General features: G+C 30.2%; 1 protein-coding gene across 5 annotated transcripts in view; it reads left to right on the top strand.

Annotated features, from left to right (window-relative positions):
* Nucleotides 1–21811, top strand: part of LOC142329927 (coiled-coil domain-containing protein 137-like) — a 45278-nt gene continuing 23467 nt past the window's right edge. For all 5 annotated transcript variants that reach the window (XR_012757624.1, XM_075374887.1, XM_075374888.1 and 2 more), the window contains exons 1-5: nucleotides 1–196; nucleotides 4201–4382; nucleotides 8501–8610; nucleotides 15163–15367; nucleotides 15705–15895. Coding sequence is in view for 4 of the 5 variants with exons in the window: in XM_075374887.1 (XP_075231002.1) it covers nucleotides 120–196; nucleotides 4201–4382; nucleotides 8501–8610; nucleotides 15163–15367; nucleotides 15705–15895 (765 nt within the window). In the remaining variant the exon portion in view is untranslated. The remainder of the gene's footprint in view (nucleotides 197–4200; nucleotides 4383–8500; nucleotides 8611–15162; nucleotides 15368–15704; nucleotides 15896–21811) is intronic.

Genomic DNA, 21811 nt, shown 5'->3' with positions numbered 1-21811 from the left:
GCAATTACTGCTCGACTTTTCAGGTTATAACGTAATTTGAGTGTTAAGAAAGTTATTAGTGTTAAACATTTTGTTAGTTTCTGTTTTACTTACCGTATTCGGTTAGAAATTGTTTTCAAATGGGTCGAAAAATTCCTGGAAGAAAACATAAAGGTGTTAAAGACCCTGTTATTCAAAAAGCTGTTAGAGAACAAAAGTAAGTATAATATAACCCTACTGTTTTTATTACGACACGTGGAAATATTCCATAAACGTACTCTACCACTTCTGAATAAATACAAACGTTTACTTTTTAATAACTACCTTTCCATCATTTTAGTTTTCTATGCTTACTTATAATAATATTGTATGTCTCTGTAACAACACTTAAATATGTATTTGGAAATATATTTTAATTTTGTTGTAGCAAAACCACAGCATTATTTTATGTCTACAGCACCTACCTTGTTGATAAAATTTGTTTTTTTCTACATAGGTTACACTTTCATCACTGGCACTTGTGCTAATAATATTTTGATGAAACTCATAATTATCTTTTGTATCTTGTAGATTACACTTTAAATGTTAATGTAAAGTGTAATGTAAAAGCAAAAAGGATAACCACTAGAGTTTACTGTGGCAGACTACTATGCCTCACACCCTAGTCATTCCACTACCAACTTAATCAGATTTTTAGTCACTTTTTAAGTCATTTCTTTGTCTCGCTATGATTATGTAGCCAAGACCTGTAGTTATATGAAATGAATGGAAAAATAAATGGCACATTGATAAATTTTTTTTTAAAATTTGTTATTCATGACATTCTTTACTTTAAAACTGTTAACTTAAGAAAATGACTTCTACTTTTTTAAACAGGGAAACTGAACTGCTGCTAGAATCACTTTATATTGCTTTGTTAATAGATATAGTGCTGGTGTTAGTGAGAAAGTTCTGGAAGTTTGTAGTTGTTTATGGTATTTTTAAAGATTCTTTATAAAATTTTATTGGTTCTCAAACTATTATTTTTATGTCTTTTCTGATTTGCTAAAGTATATTTGTGTCTTGTATTATTTATTTGTTCAATTTTGCTTTTATTTGTTATGCATATGTGATTGGTTCCATTGAACTGGTTTGTAAAAATGAATTCTATAAAGTATTTTTGTTGGTTCTTTGTAGTATGAGTTACTGAGTACAAGTTTTTAATATTAATAAGTCAATTTTTTATCTAAATTTTTTCTCCCATTGTGTATTTTATTTGAGGTTCTCTATATAATGTACCCTGTACATTTTTAATTTTATACAAATTGTTTTCAGGGTTGTTAATATAAATCTGTTTTTGCTTGTTTTGTTATGTGAGATGTAATTTTAAAAAATGAATTTTTTATTTCTATTAAAAAGAATTTACTTTTTCTTCATTATAGATATTGTCTTCTTTAAAGTAGTACTTGAGGGGTATGATGTAATTATTCGAGTGTTTCTTTCAATCCTCAAAACATTTGTTAGCCCACATTTGTGATCATCTTTTTTTAAATTATATCATGCAAATGCTGTAAAACTGCTAAGTAATACTGTTTACTGACTATTCAATCATGTGACAAGAATTTATAATTGGCAACATTACAGTTGAAAGAACTGTAAGAAAAATCTTAACACTCAATCGAATTTGGTGTTCTTTTTTTAATCTTGGCCCTTCAGGAAGAATCCATCAATGAAACCTGTTCTTCCATTGAATGGAAGATTCCAGTTTATGATTGGAGTTTTGTTTCAGTCATAACTGCATATTCATGTTTCATCAGCTGTTGTGACATTATGATGACACATTTGAGTAATTCTGAGTCATCAATGATGTCAAGCCAACAATTATTCTGCGAGTGGCTTTTGTTGAAAATTCAAGTTTTGGAACAAATTTTGCTGCTTCTTATTTCATACCCAAAATTGTAGTAAAAGTTGTTTTACTTTAGCAATAAGGGATTCCTTCCTCTTCAGTAACTTCACTATTATTTATTCAATGATTACTGATTGCAACATCCCTTATTTTGTTGATATTTTCATTAGTTGTATTAGAACATCCTATCTTTTTGTTGTCTTCAACTTCATGACTTTGGAACCGTTTGTACCACTTATAAATCTTATCAACTTATGGTGTTGACATAACATCTTCACCGATAACCATGATTAAATATCTTCACTGCATACATCAAAACACACTGCATAATATCTCCATCAAAAACCTTCTCTAAACATCTTCACATCACTATTTCACTGCATTTTATTCTATTTTTAACAAATTCTTTGCTCCATCATTTTTAAATAAAGTAAATTACCATTTGTAATAAAATGTATTCTAATTACTCGGCTACCAAATTTGAACTGCATTTTAATATAGCTGAAAATATTGATGTGTATTATAGACAGAGCTGCCATGCGTGGGGAAAAGGATGAACCCAGTAAAAGGATATAACGTGCATTATTTTTAAAAAATTATTTTTTTTATCGCACCTCATATTTTTTATTATGAAATTTGTGTCTATCCGTGTTGTTATCCCCACTTGTCTTACCTAAATATTTTATTATTTGCAAGTTCATCTTGGTATTTTTTTGTACCAGGATGAAAAAGGTTGATTGTGTGTATGTTCATGTTATGAGTTTGTATGGCCAAAAGGTTAATGCCTTTTTTTGTGTTAGTCTGTGAATGTTATTACACATTTCTGAATTTTTTTTGTAAATTTAAGAAGTTTATATTGTTTGGGTATTCCTTGTGAAGAAGAGTTATGTCATATACGCCAATTAATATTTAAGGTGGGTAACCCATAGGTATGCATAGTTGGTATATTGTATTCATAGTTTGTCAGATGTCTAGTTTTTTGTGATTATATTGAGTGTGCCTTTTATTTTAATGATAGGTTATTTTGTTTTTTTTTCTATACAGTTAATTTGTTAAAACTATTATTGGGAACTATAACCTACCACTAAATAAACTTACAACACAAAGAAGATGAGTAGCAAAATTCAAACATTTCCAGTATTGTGTAACATTAATATTTTAATCGGGAAAATCACTAGACCATTTTTTTTTTTTTACCAAGGCTAGCTGTGAGACTGCCCCAGTCCAATATGTTATTCAGAAGAAACCTCAACAATTTTTTAACATTTCTCTTTTGATGATTAACATCAAAAGAGATGACTAACAAAACTTAAGATAATCTGGGTTTTATCATTATTACTTTGAACTCATGTTTGGGTAATACCCTCCTGAAAAAAAGGAGAACCACTGAGAATTTATGATAAATAAACTTTTCTTGACTAACCAATCTTTTATTGACTAACCAATTACTTCATAAAAGTTTTCCAGTCAAAATATCTTGAGTATGCAATCATACTGTAAAAGGTTATAGAATATAGAATATATCTTCGTAGAGTAATAGACTACAGAATATATCTTGAGCTTTTTCCTTACTTTCAAAGATTTCTAAAATAATCTTAAGTTTATTTTAACTGTGGATTGTATCCAGAATTAATCTTTTCAAAACAAGACCATCCATAAAACAGGTGACAAAACAAATGGATTCTGTATGATTTTACCCATGATCTTGGTTAAGATAAACTGATCTTGGGAGAAATAAACTAGGATGATAGCGTGTGGCATTATTGTCACCTTCCTTAAATACATGTTCAAGTTTTTCAGAATATCAAATCAAACTCTTATATACATACATTAAAATGACATGTCAACAGTTGGGTCAGAATGTCAGTCATTTCTGTAATTACTTCGTTGAACATGCCAAAGTAGTAATTATATTTATTAGCCTTTATCATAGTGAAAAAAAGAAAAACATTAATGGTTAGGGGAGAAATGTTTGGCTTCTATGTTGGAATTACATCATTTAAAAATTGATTTGTCAACATACAGTAACAATCCTCTGGCTAAAATAATGTTAGTTATATTTGAGAGATAGATTATATCTTTGTTTATAGATTTTATCGTAACATAGTACATTTAATTCTGTAAAAATATAAAAGTAAAAAACAGCTATAAAAACTATCTTTAGTGTGGATCAATTGTAAGATTTAGCATTGAGTAGATTGTGTAATATATTTATTTTTATTTACATTTTGGTAATATCAACATAATGCACCTAGTGAATTAAAGCTTCTGATCATAGACTATTGTTTAAAGTATTATTATGTGTAATATTAAGTATTATTATTACTTTATTCCAGATTAAAAACTAAAATAAATGCTCCACCAACAGATCCTAATGAGCAAGAAACACCAAAAAGTCTTGAAAACTTGATACGTTTGAAACAGATAGCAAAAAATACACAGTTTAAGAAGAAGAAACGATCAAGAAATAAATTGGTGGATACGTCTAAATTTAATAGAAGAGAATTCAGATTACCTGGTAATTATTCCATGCTTTATTTTTTTAAATACGGTACTTACGTATTAACACCACCGCAGGTACAGCTTTATTTAAAAACAAAGTAGTCAATCAGATTTCGGTGGAAAATGGGCTGATATAGAGTTTAACATAGATTTAAAACAGTCTCTTTATTAATTTTAATAAATGGTTATTTATATTTATTTATTTTATTTAACCAAACTTAACCTACGCTCGCTTTGCTCGCTAACCTTGACTAATTAACAGGAGTGTTTTGATTATTTAAATAATAAATAAATGCAATAATTACTGTATTTATTACTGGAAATAAATACTCAAACAATTATGGTGTTAATTAGTCAAGGTTAGCGAGCGAAGCAAGCATAGTTTAAGTTTGGTTAAATTATTTTTATAAAATAAATAAATATAAATAACCGTTTATTAAAATTAATAAAGAGACTGTTCATTTTCCACCGAAATCCCACTGACTACTTTGCTTTTTAATAAAGCTGTAGCTGCGGTGGCGTTAATATGTAAGTACCTAAAATACACCCAATTTATCTGACAAATGTGCTTATAATGAGTCAATTTAAAATAAAGTGTTACAGTGAATTTTGAATCAGAATCATCATTCTAGTTTGGAAAATGTGCTTCCAAAATAGTTATTAATGAGAAGGTTATATTATACCCAGATACAATTCATCAGGCTTCATGCAGTGAATTAATCCTTGATAAAGTTAAAAATATTTATACTCAGAAGTTCTGGTTTTATGTATAATTAAGTTAATCAACTATAAAAAAATTCCCTGATTTGGATTACTGCATATACTGATGATTCTGTGAAATTTGCATTTCTCTTTGAATGAATTTACATCTTTTCACTTGCCAAATAATTAAAAATAAATACAGTGATTATAGAAAACTCCAACGTTATCGGTGTAAGGAGACTTAAAAAAAGGTTTTTAAACCCACTGTTTGTAAAAATATTTAAGAACAATGCTAGTGAAAGAAGTTAGAGGATTTATTATTGTAAAGTTCTTTTTTAATGTTTAAAAAAAAGTCAGTTCATTTCAAAATATTTTACTTTGCTTTTTTGGATGTAAGTAGAGATTCAAAATGTATTATTCTGGCTTTGGAAGACCTAATCATTTCCAATTACTTTTTTGTGTTTTCAAATATCAGTAAAGTTCATTCAAAGCAAAAATATTTTATATGTTTCTTTAGAAAACAAAATGGTGTGTTAATACCAGTACTGAAAAGAAGGCCTGGTGATCTTTATTTTATACTATATCACAAAGTTTTAGATATCTTCATGATTTTTTCTAATTCTTAAAGTCCTTGAAATAATATTTCAGAAATTAAAATTTGTAAAAAATTCCACATTCAATAAGTTGGGTAATAGAAGTTCATCACGTTGTGTGCTGACTGGTTATCATTAAGTAAATTTACATTTAGAAAAAAAAATAATTACAAAATCTTATATTAAAGAGCAAAAAAAGACAAGAAACTCCCTTGGAGCACTTATTTAGTGAGTCAAAATGGTATAGGTTTTTCATGATTTTTGAGAGGTTATAACTTTTTTATTAGTACAATACACCAGAAACTTTTTTATTTTCTATAAACATCTACAAAAAAACTGTAAGTTGTGCAAATGTGAGATTTTTATCACCTGCCTCATCAGAGTTATTTGAAGCCAAAATTTAAATTTAAAAAAAAAAATAGTTTTCAAAAATTCATAAAAATTTAGGGTAAGTGTATCGCCATTAATATTATTTATGATAAAACTACTAACATATACCTACATATAAAAAAAATAATTTTAACTGTGTATGCCATCCCAGCCTCTTGATAAAAATTATTAAGTTCATTTTCACCGTTTTTCATGTTCAAATTGATTGGTAATTTTCTCTTTTACCTTGAGAAAACATGAATAAATTGCTTTTTGTTTCATCCTTCTAGGACCAATAGTTTTTTAGTTATGAGTTTTTCTGTAATCCCTTACAATCACAAAAATAGGTGTGCACACCATAACAAAAATGGCTGCCACAGGTAAACTGCTTAAATAAAAAACTTAAAAAAATATTTTTAAGGTCATGAGACATGTAGAAAACAAGTGAATAAGTTCAATTTGTTTTGAATTGGTTAAGCAACCACCTTATGTTTTTTTGGTGTTTTTATATATGGGTCGATCCATTTGAAGTTTATATATATATATTGATATACACACTAAAGTATATATGTACATATATATGTATATATGTACATATATACATATATATGTACATGTACGTATATATATGTATGTATATATGTAAGTATATATACTTTCTTTGAGATTATCTTGTACTTGGTTTTTACAGGATGAGAACTGAGTTTAGATATCGTAAATTATTTTTATAGATTTTTTAAGATGCAACATTTTCTAGACATTAATGAACTAGAATATTTTTGAAATTGAACCTTTCATTTAGAATTTTCTTTTTGAAATTGTTTTACAATGGCAAAATAGTCAGACATATCCATGTGCGCATCCAGCCTCTTGTTGAATTTATAATAAATTAAGAATATTAAATTTGATAATAAAATATCATCCCTCAATGTGTTAAACATATCTTACACCAGCTGTTTTTGATATTTACATCTGCACTACAGCATGCAGAATAGTAATATACTTAGTATATGAAAGAATGTTGTCAAAAAATTGATAAATCTTGTCAGTATGCAGTTATGAATATTTCACAGATAGCGACTGCATTTAGTAAAAAATAATGGAAATCATACTGTGTGAGAGTATTATTTGGCAAGTGTAATCGAAATTGTATATGTATAGTATTAGGCTGTTCATCTAACACAGTATAATTTTATAGTCATGGTTTTCTCATCGAAACGGGTTAAATTAAAGTAACCATTTGACCCATTTTTCTGGAAACAGTCCCTTTTTTGCAAAATGTCCCAGTGTCCTGAAAGATTTTTTCAGAACATTCAAATATTCTTCTTTTTTATGATAATAAAAAACTTTTCAAAAATTTTCAAAAAAGATTGGACCCACTCCAATGTGTTTTACTCACACCGACCCAGACTCCAATTTTCACTTCATGTAAAAATTCTTCTTGTAATTCATGGGGATTAATGTTTGACCACAGTTATATATTTTATGAACTAATATTCCCTTCCAGATGAAACCACGCTTCATCTGTAAAAAAAGCGTAATGTTGAGGATACCTAATTTTGGTCAATAAAATGTTTAAATTGTTGACAGTAATTTAGTCTTTTGGAGTGATCTGTACGTTTCAGTTCTTCAATACCCATTATTATGTAGGGGAAAAGTTTCAGTTCTTTTCTTACAGCTTTATGAGCGGTAGGAAGTCCAATATCTTGCTACTTTCCTAACGTAACATCTGAAATATCAAACAGCTTCATTCGTTTAGTTTAGGTGTTTCGCTTTGATCAGTGTCTACAACAGAGCCTGTTGCCCGAAAGTTTTTGATAAGAGTTCAAACTGTATTGCGGTGGGGAACATGCGTATTTGGAAACTTTTCAGAAAATGTGTGCTTCACTAAATCAGAATATTTGTCACCTTCACGAAAGACATATTCAATGAGAAAAATGCGTTCCTCTATCAAAAGAACCATTATGTTACTCACAGCTATTGTTTCCAATAAATGAAACAAAGCATGTTCAATCACAACTAAACAACTTATGTCTTGGTTTATTACTGAACAACCGCCAGTGAGCCCACAGGTGAACCAACGTAACACTGAAAGAACAGGATACACCACATAATTCTAAAGCACATCGCACAACAGCTTTCTATTACAATCTCCTGCTAGGTTCATAATCTTTTAAATTTATTACATTCAAGTCATCCATTCCGTCAATCTTGACTGCAAATCTTTCAATTTGTTTAGGGTGTATTGCTCTAATAATTCAAAAGGTGAACTATTCTATCTAACTGCTATATAAGTTATTATATTAATTTTATTGTATTATATTGTTAAGATAAGTGTATAATTTTAGGAACTTTTCTCTGTAGCGTGATAAAATGAAAATTGCAAAGACCTTTATTAATAATCAAACAATAAGATGTTGGCTATCTTTTTTTTTTTAAGTACATAAAAATTTTAGTTTATACTTCTTAGGAATGAAGAAGCCAGATAAAACACTGCCTAGTTTAAATCAATGGCAAGGAGAAACAGATGAAACATTTTTAAAACGAATCGATGAAGCTACACAGAATTTGATAAATGAGGTAAATCATTCAATTTTTTTTATGTAATGTATGATGAATTCATGTTGTTATCATCACTTCAAGATGCACTGCTTGCAGTAAGATTTTTTTTTTAACAGATCATAGATTTTTTTTGTTCACTATCATCCTAGTAGAATGTTCATAGTGTAAGCCTTTTCTTTCTTTTTCCTGTTTAGCCTCCGGTAACTACCGTTTAGATAATTCTTCAGAGGATGATATGTATGAGTGTAAATGAAGTGTAGTCTTGTACATTCTCAGTTCGACCATTCTTGAAATGTGTGGTTAATTGAAATCCAACCACCAAAGAACACCGGTATCCATGATCTAGTATTCAAATCCGTGTAAAAATAACTGGCTTTACTTGGACTTGAACGCTGTAACTCTCGACTTCCAAATCAGCTGATTTGGGAAGACGCGTTAACCACTAGACCAACCCGGTGGGTTTCATAGTGTAAGCCTAGCCTGTTCATTACTTACATTTATGAGTTAACTTAATCATAAACCTGTACCAATAATTCTAACTTTATGTTATAAATTTACCGAAGTCGACAAATTTACTGTAATTGCTAATAATTATCTGTAGTCTGTGATTTTTAATGTTTGTTGAAGTTTATTTGAGTTAATGGTTCCTTCCAACTGATCACGACAGGTTGGGGATTTGGTTATCTATCACTAGCTCATCCACTCTTCTGTTAATTTTGCAAGTTGAGTCAGTTCTGTACAGTTTTAGTGTATTATCTTCTTTGAAAATATGGGTCCAGTTTTTCATGGTTGGTCTTACTATCTTTGAATCTTTATTCTACTGTAACATACAGCCTCTTTAGTCATCTCATTTTATTTTCGCACTTTACATGATTTACATAACTTCTAACATTGTATCATGTTTTTGATTGGTCTATACTCATCCATTTAGAACAACCATGACAGCACTAAAGATTCATATACTTGCTTTCAATCCTTTACTACTATTCCCATCTTTATCAATACTTTTATGTAATTCATAATTTTTTCTATTTTATAATTGTGATAAGTTGTAGTGATATCGGCAACATAAACATTAGTAATAATGATATTGTTAATGTAAAATGTTTTTCATTACTACTGCACACAGGTTTGGCAATAACAAACTTGATTTGCACAGTTATTGAATCTTACTATTTATGTAACTTGTTTTGACCTTTTTTGTGTTTATAGATTTTTGATAAACATTTTATTATGAATGCTGTTGTTTTTTATTAAACAAAATTATCGAAGTCAATGAATACACCTAAACAGTAAAATATGTAGAAGATTTAATAGTGTCTGTATAAGGATAGAACTTTTGATTTATTTATATTTTGTAATAAATAGCATGTCTGTTATATTATTATGCTATATTTAATAAAATTGATCTTATTTTGAATCATTTTCTCTAAAGTAATTCCATGACTGGTTTTGATCGTATCTCCTGGTGACTGAAATACCTTCGAAAACATGTGAATTATTGTAAAATAAGAATAATGTTATGAATAATAACAAAAATATAACAAAGACATGCTGTTTATTACAAAACGCGATTCACAAGTTTTGGAGGTATTTTAGTCACTAGGATATATTTTCAAAACCTTTGCAATGGAATTGTTTTAGAAGAGAATGAATCAGTAAAGCTAGAATTTTATTTAATATACAAGTAAATCAATCAGTCAATCCTTCTATATTTTATTCTCTTTAATTATTGTGGCATGCCCCAGTCTGACTGTTTTTTAGAGAACTAGGTTTCTTTGCTGCTGATAGAAATGATCTCGTAAGTATCAAAATTCTTTTACCTGCTTAATTAATTAATTGATAATAAAATGTATTTCAATTTAGTCGGCCATTGTTGTATAACTTCATTCCTAAATCAATTGCAGCCCTGAAAGCTTCATTCATCATCTTTTTAAAAAGAGGTTGAAGGTGTGATATCCCTAAAAGTATTCCATTTCCATTTCATGTTGGGAAAACATCAGATTTTGTCATTCAATTTATATCGTAACATTTACTATCTAACAATTCTTTCATCTATTTCATCAGCTTTTAATATTTTGATCAGTTCCTTTCTCCACATAAAGTCAAATGATTGCTTAAAATGTATGAACACATAAAGTATTTATTTTTCTATTTTTCAGCAAGTTGAACTCTCATTAAGATAATGAAGAATCTACCTTCCATTATGCAAGCAACCGATTATTTTCATTAACAAATTAATTATTGCTATTAGGATTTTATCAAGATATATGATCAGTTCCTGGTGATTGGACAATTAGTCTGTTTAATAATCCACCTGCTTCAAGAAGTTCAGAGAAATCTGTCTTTTCTTTCAGATTATGATACTGTGGTATTTAACAATTCATCCTTATTATCCTTTTCTCTAAAAATATTGTCAGAATACTTTCACTAGATTTCTTATACTTCTTTTTGCAGCTTTTTTTTTGTATTTCAACCCTGTAGAATTAAAGGTGAGCTTTTTGTTAATTTCTTTTATGAAGTTGTAGAACAGTCTTTTTCCTTATTTTAAACTTCTCTCATAGCATTAATCCATTTTACTTTTTTGTAAGTTTATGTATTTCATTGTTGGGTTATTTTATTTCCAAAGATGAAGCTTCCTTCTTTAATATAGTTTTAGTTACTTTTTGTAGGTCATCTACAATATTGAAATGATTGTTATTTATATTTATAAATCCTTTGTAAGTTTCATGGTTGAACAATTGGTTGATGATTATGTTAAAATGCAATCTTCTCAGTACTTTGGTGTACAGGACATATTTTGCCTATCTCTTTTTTATTAATATAAAGTGAAACATAATTTTTAGTAATTTGTTTCAGGTTTATACGAATAAATTGCCTATGTTTTTCTGCAGAAAATATTTGAAATGCTTATTAACATAAAAACTACATGATGCTAATTTTCATTCATTTTTATCTTTCAACTGTCATGTAGCTTATTGAAGTATAGTGCTGACATAAACTACTGTTTGCATGAATTTTTACATTTCTACAGCTACTAATTCTATTATTATTTTAGATGGAGTTTTGTTTTAATTTCTGTTAAGTATGATAAAAAAAAAGTAATTTGGTTTCTTTCTTAATCATCTTGCAGTTATGAACGATCTCTCTATAAAAAAGAATAGTGTGTGAGTTTGTTTGTTGTATGTGCTCTCATTTTTATTTTAGCTGTTACTGGAGCAAAACGGACCAATGGTGGTGCACCAGGCGGCTGCTTGCAGTGTGCAAATGATTCATTCATTTGAATGATTTATACTTCTCAACTATGATACTTCTGTGATTTATACTTGTTGATGTTAATGATTTATCTACAATTATATTTGTGTTTTGGGGATAAAAAAGGAAAACTGAGAACTGCATTAAAAAATTACAACTCAAAAAACAGTTAAAAATGTTAAGGATTTTGAAACTTACTGAGACAGAATTGGTAAAAACATTTAACAAAATCATGTGTAACGAAAAATAATGAAAACTAACTAATAAACTATGTAACATTTTTGCAGCTGGCCATAGGCCCGCCTTTTTTCTATTTATATATTTTTATATTTTTCATTTTATATTCTATTAGTGAATGGTGAAATAGAACAAAGTTAAACAAGAACCCAACTATTAAAAAAATTTTTTGTTTCATTTATAGGATCATATTTTTTGGCTTTTTTATAACAGTAGATTGAATTTTATTTCCTTTCTTAAAAAAAACTAGTTCGTTTTTGTTAACATAAAATATTTATATTTTATTGTCATATTTGTATTTTTTATCAAAAAAATAAAGTGCCTTATATTTTGATCCCTTCACCATAAAATCACTGTTTATTTTGATCATGAAATATTAAACTTGAATTTATATTAAAATTCATTCAGCATATTCTTATTTGGATCTTCAAGATCATATTTATAATTGTTTGTTCTGTTCAGCTTTCTTAGTTTCTAACATCTAATACAGTTCAATAGATTTTGTTGAAAGTAACTTTGATAGAGAAAGCTGTAGTACCATTCACATTATCAGAAACAAATTACTGTATTTACACTGCTGTTTTCTGTTTTTATATGATTTTTCTGATATTAATATTAACTAAATTTTATTATAGTATTAAATAATTAAAAATGATAATGCTTTATAAAATGATTATAATCATGATGGTAAAACATTTCAGTAGTTTTTTTAATATCTCAAAAACCCCCCTGGATTACAGGATTAATAAGTTATTATTAGAATAACAATAAAGTTTATAAATTACCAAAGTGCATTGATGTCTGTCTGTTATAGTATAAGTTAAAACACTATGAACCTAAATCATGAAACCATATTTATAGAATTTATGATATGAACAAACACATTACAAGTTTTGTAAACGTTTACTTATAAGTGTTAAAGGATTTTTTAGATTTAGTTGTTTAATTCAATGGATATAATTCTTGTGGTTTGTAATTATAAAAACTGAAAAAGTTAATTTATATATTTTATAATATTAATATACATTTTGCCTATGTAATTATTCTCTAGTTTAGAATTTGCATTATCTTTTCAGTTGTGATAAAATGTTTTTTATGTTAACAAAACAAACTTAGTTTTCGTTAGTTTTTTAAGAAAGAAAATAAAGTTCAGTCAATGAATATCATTAAAGATCCAATAAACAAACCTACGTAAAAATTTGGTTCTGTTTTCATTAAAAATTATTAATTAATTTATAATAACATGATCTGAAAGGTGTGAGGTTATAAAATACCATTTAATTTTATGCCACAAACTGTTCAGGTAACAGTAAAAGCTAGAATGTTTCCATAATTACTAAAATGTTTAGACAGTTGCTAATAAAATGACTTGGAAGTAAGCATAAAACACTCATATTGTTAACACTTAATAATTTGTTTTCATTAAATATCAAAATTAAATTGAACTACTTTACAAAGGTCTGAAATATAAACACGGTTCATTTATAAATATGAATATGGCTTGGAGGGATATTGATGATGGAGAACTGGACAGGGGTTTGACGCTCCAGCCACCTTGGCATTTCACCCCTCTGTAATCAGCAGCATGATCTTAGAGCAAGAGATGTCAATCCCAATGTCAGTGAAGTAAAGGAATCTGTTTCCAGTTGGCTTGTGACATGTCCTCAAACTTTTTATGAAGAAGGAATCCACAAACTCCCCACATGTTGGGAAAACCTTGTACAGAGTTTAGGAAGGTTAAGTAGAAAAGCAATGAATAAATGTGTTTTGTATTTTTATTCTATACTTACAAATTTTAATAACAAAAGATCAGTTTATATTTCATTGACCTAGTCTAGTACTAATGTTTCATACAGTTTCATGAAGTTATTTATGTTTTTTTTTTTGTATAAAGCCTAAATAGTTGAACTGGTTTGTATAAGTTTGTTATCAAATAATTAAAGAAAAATGGTTATTGAATTCAGTGAACATAGAATTTTAATGAATCATGTGGTTACATGGGTGCATGTGGTTGACACATTAATCCGTCACTTACTAATTCATTTTCTACTGGCATAATTATTTCTGATATAGATGTATAGACCTTTTTTAATTAAAATATTTTTTTTTTACACATGATTGGCTTCACCCCGTCTGGGTACCGCTGACAGAAAATTCTGTCATACATGATATTCCAGAGAAGGAGCTCGAAAACTGATCTCTGGGGAACCCTCGCCAGCATGTCAAAGTCATACTCGCCAGCATCTGTAACTGTGCTGATCCTCCTGCATTAAAGATAGCTCTTGATGATATTCTGGAATTGATTATCAACATCAAATGCCTCTAATCACCTGCCGCAGGAGACTGTTAAAGGTGTTTCTTATATCCAATCCAGTGATCTTCTGTGTTCGCCATGTCCCCGAAGCCGCATCATCAGCAAAGCGTAGTACTTCCAAGACAGCATTAACCCCGGATCTCCCCTTCCTAAAATCATACTGCTGAGGGGGAAGTCCTCGATCTGCTTGGAGGCAATATGTGCCATTCCGTAAGCTGTAAGAGCGAGAATAAATGACTGACAATATTGTCGATATTATTGGACGGAAGCCTCTTTCCCAGTTTTTTAGTCACAATTCTATAGAGGTTTGACCCCAAGGTTATTCTGCAGCTCCTGTAGGATTCTCCCCGAGGACACATGTTTTTCTTTCCTGAAAAACTCCTTCTTCAGTCCAGACTAAGCAGCTTTCAAATCCGCACGCAATCAATCAGCACTGGTCCGACCCCTCGCAAAACTGCATTGGTATCTCCTATTGAGTTTCAACAACCCCCCTCTGACAGTTCTCCGATAGCTGCAGTCCACCAATATACCTGTTGCTTAAGCCTTCTCCTCAGTGGAAGTACATCCTGACAAACCATGACCAAAGATGCTGACAACTTGTTGGGATCCCTTAGACAGTGCTGATTGTACATGTCAATTAATTGTGCCCTCAGTCTATACAAACGACCCTGGTCAATAGGACTTAACTTTGTAAAAATCAGCTGCATTTTGGAATTTTCTCATCAGTATATTTTTTTAAATGTAACTTCTTTTATACTTTTTAGGTGGAATTTGAAGAACAGTTTGGTGTTCGTGTCAGACATAATTCAGAGACTGGTGATGTAGAAGAAATTGAAATGGCTGAACGTGATGAAATAGATTTGTTAATGAGGAATTATAACAAAGAAAAGAAAGATAATTATAAAAATAAAAAAAAGGAAAAGATGTTGAAAAAGTTTCAGAAAAATACTAAAGATGTTAATTCAATTGGTAAGGCAATATTAATTCTATGCTTCAATGGCATATTTTGTGTTATACATGTTCATGTTTATTGAAAATGTATATTATATTGAAATATTATATTATATTGTATTGAAATATTATATTATATTGAAATTGTATATTATACATGAACATGTATAATACATGTTCATGTATATTGAATTAAATTTCCTATTCTGCCTTTTTGATTCTTTTTTAAAGCATTATTAATGCATTAACTAAGTCTTTCTGTTGAATAATAAATTAAATTCTTCCATATTTCTAAACGTTCCTTGGTAATACAGTGCTTTTTTTGTTTTTTTCTTGTTTTTATCTTGAATGACAGGTGATGCCAGTGATAATATTGCATTAAATAGTAAACAGAGGAGGAAAATGAAAGCTTTGCAGAAAAAACAAGAAAGTGTTTTAGAAAATGGAGAGAAAATTCAATTTCATGATGTCATTAAATTTGGTGAAGTTGTTCATCAGCCTCCTCAAATCACGGTTAGACCAAAAAATGCTAATAAAATTAAAAAGGTAAGTTGACTGGATTCTTATGAGTAAATATGTGTAATTATTATTTACTTATCTTTTCTTATGCAAATTGAAGTTAACCATTAAATAGTGATCAGCAGTGCAGTTCTTTGACTTCTGATTGTATATTAAATTACAAATAGTAAATATTGTGACACATCTTTTGTGTCATCTAATTTTAAATTATGTCAACTAAATTTTTACTTTAATTATAAAAATATATATATGTATACACTAATTTTTATTTTTTAAAGATTGATAATTCGACATCCTTTAGTCCGACACCTCCAGTAATCTGACACTTTTCATCTAACATACTACATAAAATTTTTTGATCGCAATAATAGTAATTTAGACCTAATTTTTTCCGTAGTTTAAATAAGTATACAATGAATAAATCAGTGGACTTCTGGTTTGGTCCACCAGGGAGTTGAGGACAGAACTACTGCCTCCTATGTAGCTCTATTGCAGAGTCCTGAATGACATTTACTATTGCCCTGCTCTGGTGTGCCAGGAAGTTGAGGACAGATGTACGCCTCCCAGTACAGCTCCATCGCAGGGTTATCACATTAACAACAAATCGATTCATTCTTGATAGTGTGGATACTTCCCTGCTGATCATAATCACTACACATTATCTTCACCAAAACTATCCGAGGCTCGATGCCAGGTACGCCTACCTTTGGCCAATCAAGCGCTGAGACGGGACCCTAGCCACTTGGGGTACTACTCTACATGATCAGACCCCCTCAGCTGAGGGGGTCTTCACAGGGCTAAAACCGTAGGAAGCCAGCCACTATTGACCATTCTCTGTGGGTTTTCCAATTAATCCACAGATGCAGAAAAGAATTTACTTTCTCAAGTTTCCTACCTACTCTGGTATGTTCAGCCTTGTACCATGAGCAGTCATAAAGGACGTGGTCCACAGTGTCATCGACTCTACAATTCGGGCAAAGGCTCGAGTCAACCATGCCAAACCTAGCCAATTTTTCTCTAAAGGTACCATGTCCTGACAGAAATTGTGTTCTATACTGATAGGGGAAACTCACCTAATCGCTTGCAAACAAGTAACGTCTGGGGAAACAACCATGGGTACGTTGACCTGTAGAAGATTCGTTCAACCTAACACCTGTCAAGATTCAAAACCTTGGTCTTCAATTTCACGCATAGGCCCTGGGGTAAGAAGGCCTGTCTTAGAGATATAATGCTTGCTTGCTACATTCTGTAGGGAGGATGTCGATTGGTTACATGTTGGCAATAACAGAGACTGCCTCTTGCGAGACAGTCCTGTAACCCCCAACAATTGCTAACAGAAGATGTAAGGCTCATAATAAAGTGTGCCTATAACTTTTGAATTACACACGATGAGCCCAGATGGGCACAGTGTAAGATTATTGCCTCACAGCCACCTTTGTAAAGATTCTGCATGGTTTGGAAAGTCAACCCCCAGTTGGGGTGGATGACTCTACGAACGCCAAAGAAAGCCTTACTTGTCTACTTAGTTACAAACTGAAGGTGCTCCTTGAATCAAAGATTCTTGTCAAGGATTATATCCAGATACTATTGAATAGTGACATACCTACTGTGAAGGCTGGCCATCAATATTCATGCTTGACATGTATCAGCTAACCGACCTTTCAAAAACATCGTAAAGTGGTTTTTTTCTGGACTAAAGACCATTTTATTATGCTGAAGACTTCACAAGCTGAAAACTTTACATGCCTGGGTTGCCTGTAAGTTTATCTCATTCTGTGAGTTTCCCTCAACCAGCAGCAGCCCATCACCAGCATAAGCAATGAAACATAGACCAAATGTAACATTTGGGCATTCTTTGTCTAAACTTCAAATTCAGATTCTTATTGCAAAAAATGGGCTTCCTTCTAAGAAAATTTGTTCTGGCTACCTCTATCCTTTGTTTCACCTTTTTATCAGGATCCAGCTGGTTGTTGTTGAGGCAGCCTAAATGCTTGAAGAAAGTAATTCTTTCTACTTGATGGCCATTGACATATAGACTAGCATCAGAGTATTGTTCATGACTGAATACCGTGAACTTAGTCTCTGATGAGTTAATATTTAAACTCTTCTTGATTAACTCGATTCAGCAAAAGTTGAAGATCTTCAAGTTTATCACTTAAGGTCATCATTGGCATAGATATGCCAATGATTACAATTAGATTGTAATGATAACTTCTCCATTCACTCTTATCTCAATATGTTGGTCCATGTAAACCTTCCTTAAAGACTTGGTTCAAGTGCACATTAAATAGTAGAAGCGAGAGAATACAATCCTATTTTACATTGTACTGAATATCACATTTAATATTTGTTTTGTCTCTAAATCTTACTTTTGCCCTTTGCTACCAATACAAATTCTTAATAATTTGTATGTTTCTGTTGTCAGTATTTACGTTCTGTAGCACTTCTACAAGATTATCATGTTTAATTTTATTGAATGCCTTCTCATAATCAATAAAGCACATGAAGACATCTCTGAAGTAGTATATTCAAGGCAAAGAGGGCATCAATGTGTTCTTAGACCATTTCTAAAAGCAAGCTACGAACTGTCAAGACTCTGTTAACACTTTTTCCTAATTCTGCCGTGGGTGACACAAAGAAAGACATTCAATGTGTGACTCAATAGACTGATAAGTTGATAATCCCTGCAGTATTTAATTCTTTGTTTTTTGGGTATAGTAATGAAAACAGTCTCCAGGCAATCCTCTGGTATGACACTTGTTGAGAATAACAAGTTGAAAAGGTTTATCAATAATTGTATGTTGTCATCTTTATGTTCTTGAAAATATGAGAATATATAATTGTTATTATATAACAACATATATAACATGTATATAACATTATATGTAGTTACATGTAACAATGTAACTACATACGTTTATGTAGTTACATTGTTACAATGTTACATATTATGTAACATTATATGTTACATAACAATGTAGTTACATGTAACATGTATTAACATATAAACATGTATTATTAAAACATATAATTGTTATTATAAAACAATTTGAGAAGTTCTATGGGTATGCTGTTCAGCCCGGTAGCTTTCCTTGCTTTAATCACACTTTAAGCGTTTGTACACCTTGCTACTCTTAAGCTCAGTAAAAAAGATGCCTTAACTGCTTTTTGAGTATTGCTTGTAAAAGAGGACTTAATTTTCTTTGTGCATTTTAACTTCTCTGTTTCATTTTTATTAATAAAAGATGATTTTTTTTCTTTTGCAAAGACTTGATTATTGATTTTTAAGACTAATTGTTCAAAATTAAACTTAGTTAATTAACAGTTCTAACCTGTTTTACACTGTCATCAAATTTAGCTGTTTTTGGTATTAAAGAAATTATATTATTTTTTAAATCAGTTGCAAATTTTTTGTTTATTCTGCTGATGAATAGGAATAATTTCTATTTGTTTAAATGTTAAGGACAAATACCAGTTTCCTTTGACTTGTTTTTAATTAAACGTAATTATTATTTAATATATACTGTTGTGTAAAGAGGAAGAAATCATTATTTGTTCGGGATAAACAAAAAAAGTACGCTATCAGTCGCAACCAAATTTTTACCCATGTTTCTTGGCATAAATGAGAATTTTTTTAGATATATTTCTTCACAAAAAATTTTTAAAAAATAAAGAAAATGTATGTATTTGGTATTTATAAACCACCAGACACACACATATAAAGCAAGATCAGTCTTACCTTAGGCCTTTTCAAATCCTACAGATTCATTTTCAGTTATTGAATACAACAATTATCATTAGTATTGAGCTACTTCATCAACCAAGTCATGACTGATTAAAATTGTTAGTTAGATGTTAAAATTCTATTATACAGGCCTACCAATTTAAACAGATCATCCTACTCAAAATTTACCCGGTAGTTTATTAAATTGAAATTTTTATATTTGTAAATATAATATTTCTCTAAATGCTCCAGGTTATTCTTAACGTTATAAATTTCTAATATTTTAAGATTATTTTCTAAATCTGTAATTTTATGTCCATTTGAAATCAGGTGATCTGCCATATTTGAAAAATTTTTCTTTTTATTTTTGAATGCTCTTATATGTTCCAAGAATCTTTCTTTAAATTATCTATTAATTTTATATATATATATATATATATGTATATAGATAGCATCACAGTTTCTGCATTTAATTTTATAAATGCCAATTAAGTTAAATTAATCAAAAATATAATAATTAGTATTATAATTAAAGAATTTTTTAAAAATATTATTTACAGTTTGATATGCAGTTGTATACTGTTCTTTATTATTATTATTATTATTATTATTATTATACTTTTACGGCCAACATGGGACCACTTAAGTCAATTTTAGTTGGATCTTTTCTGAGAAAAGCGTGTTATTTTACTCTTTCGAGCTGCCCAGTATTTCTTCATCTGTTCAGATCTTGCTTTCTTTTCTTCATCCGTAAACACCCTCTTCGTTGTATTTTGTAGTTTGTCTGTCTTTTATTTAAATCTAATGCTCTTATCTTTTAGCTTTGTAATTTTTCCAGTTTTATTCTGTAGGTCAGTCAGGGAAATTCCCAATTCTTTCATATCTTCTCTAATTTCTTTGATCCATTCTACTTCTAGCTTTTGGAACCAGAGCTTTTCAATGATATTTCTTGACAGTCTTGTTTGCGGTGTCCTTATGAGATGACCGAAGAAAGAGATTCTTTTTTTCCGCATAGTATCAGTAACAGGCTCTATTTCTCGATACACCACCTCATTTGGCACAATCCACCATTGGCCTTCTTTTTGGTGTTTTTTATTGATACACGTTCTGACAATTCTCCTCTCTATTTTCAGAATTTTTTCAATTCGGTTTTTCTGAGTGATTTTGAAAAGGGTCTCGCTTCCGTAGGTGACTTCTGGCTGTACTACAGTTTTATAATGTTTAAGTTTTGTTTTAGTAGAAAGGCATTTTTTGTTATATGTTGACCGAGTTAATTTTTGGGATTTAATCATTTTATTTGTCCTGTTTTGCCATGTCACTTTTTCATTTAAATTATAAGTTATTATTTCCCCTAGATATTTAAATTGTTTTACTATTTTAATTTTCTGATTGTTTACCGTAATGTGCTCTATTACCAGAGGATCTATGGCCATTAGTTCAGTTTTTTCGAAAGAGATATGAAGCCCTATCTTTTGTGCTAGGTTTTGAAGGCTCATGATTTGTGTTTTGGCTTCTTGAATATTATTTGCTAAAAGAGCGAGGTCATCTGCAAATCCTAGGCAATTTAGTGTGATGGAGTTTTTCTTAGTACCCATTTTTATATTTTTGGGATTTATTTCATACCATTTTCTCATGACAAATTCGAGGGCGCAGTTAAAAAGGAGTGGTGAGAGGCCGTCTCCTTGCCTCAATCCAGTTTTTATGTAGAAGGGTTGAGAGAGTTCACCTCTGAATTTCACTCTGGACTGGGTATTGGTTAAAGTTAATTTTATCATGTTTACGAGTTTAGGGTGAAGGCCCAGGTTTCTCAGAATATTCAGCATGGATGGTCGGTGTATACAATCATAGGCCCTTTTAAAGTCGACGAAGGTGATTATTAGTTGTTTTTTCCGTCTTTTATATAAGTCCATCATAAGTTTTAGGGATATTATTTGTTCCGGGCAACCTCTCCATGGCCTAAATCCCCCTTGGTATTCCCCAAGTTCCAGTTCAAGTTGGTCTTTGCATCGGTTGTATATGATTCTCGACAGGATTTTGTATGTGCAATCCAGGAGAGATATGCCTCTGTAGTTTTCCGGATTAGTTTTATCCCCTTTTTTATGTAATGGATGGATGAGGGCTGTGGTCCAGTGTTCTGGAAGTTTTTCTTCGTTCCATATTTTCACGAGGCATAGATGTAGGGAAGTTTTGACTGAATAAACTGATGAGTGTTTCCAGAG

The sequence above is a fragment of the Lycorma delicatula genome, chromosome 9, assembly GCF_047948215.1.
Source record: "Lycorma delicatula isolate Av1 chromosome 9, ASM4794821v1, whole genome shotgun sequence".
Taxonomy (NCBI): domain Eukaryota; kingdom Metazoa; phylum Arthropoda; class Insecta; order Hemiptera; family Fulgoridae; genus Lycorma; species Lycorma delicatula.
The sequence above is the reverse complement of the archived record's forward strand: the minus strand, read 5'-3'. Positions and strand labels throughout refer to the sequence as shown.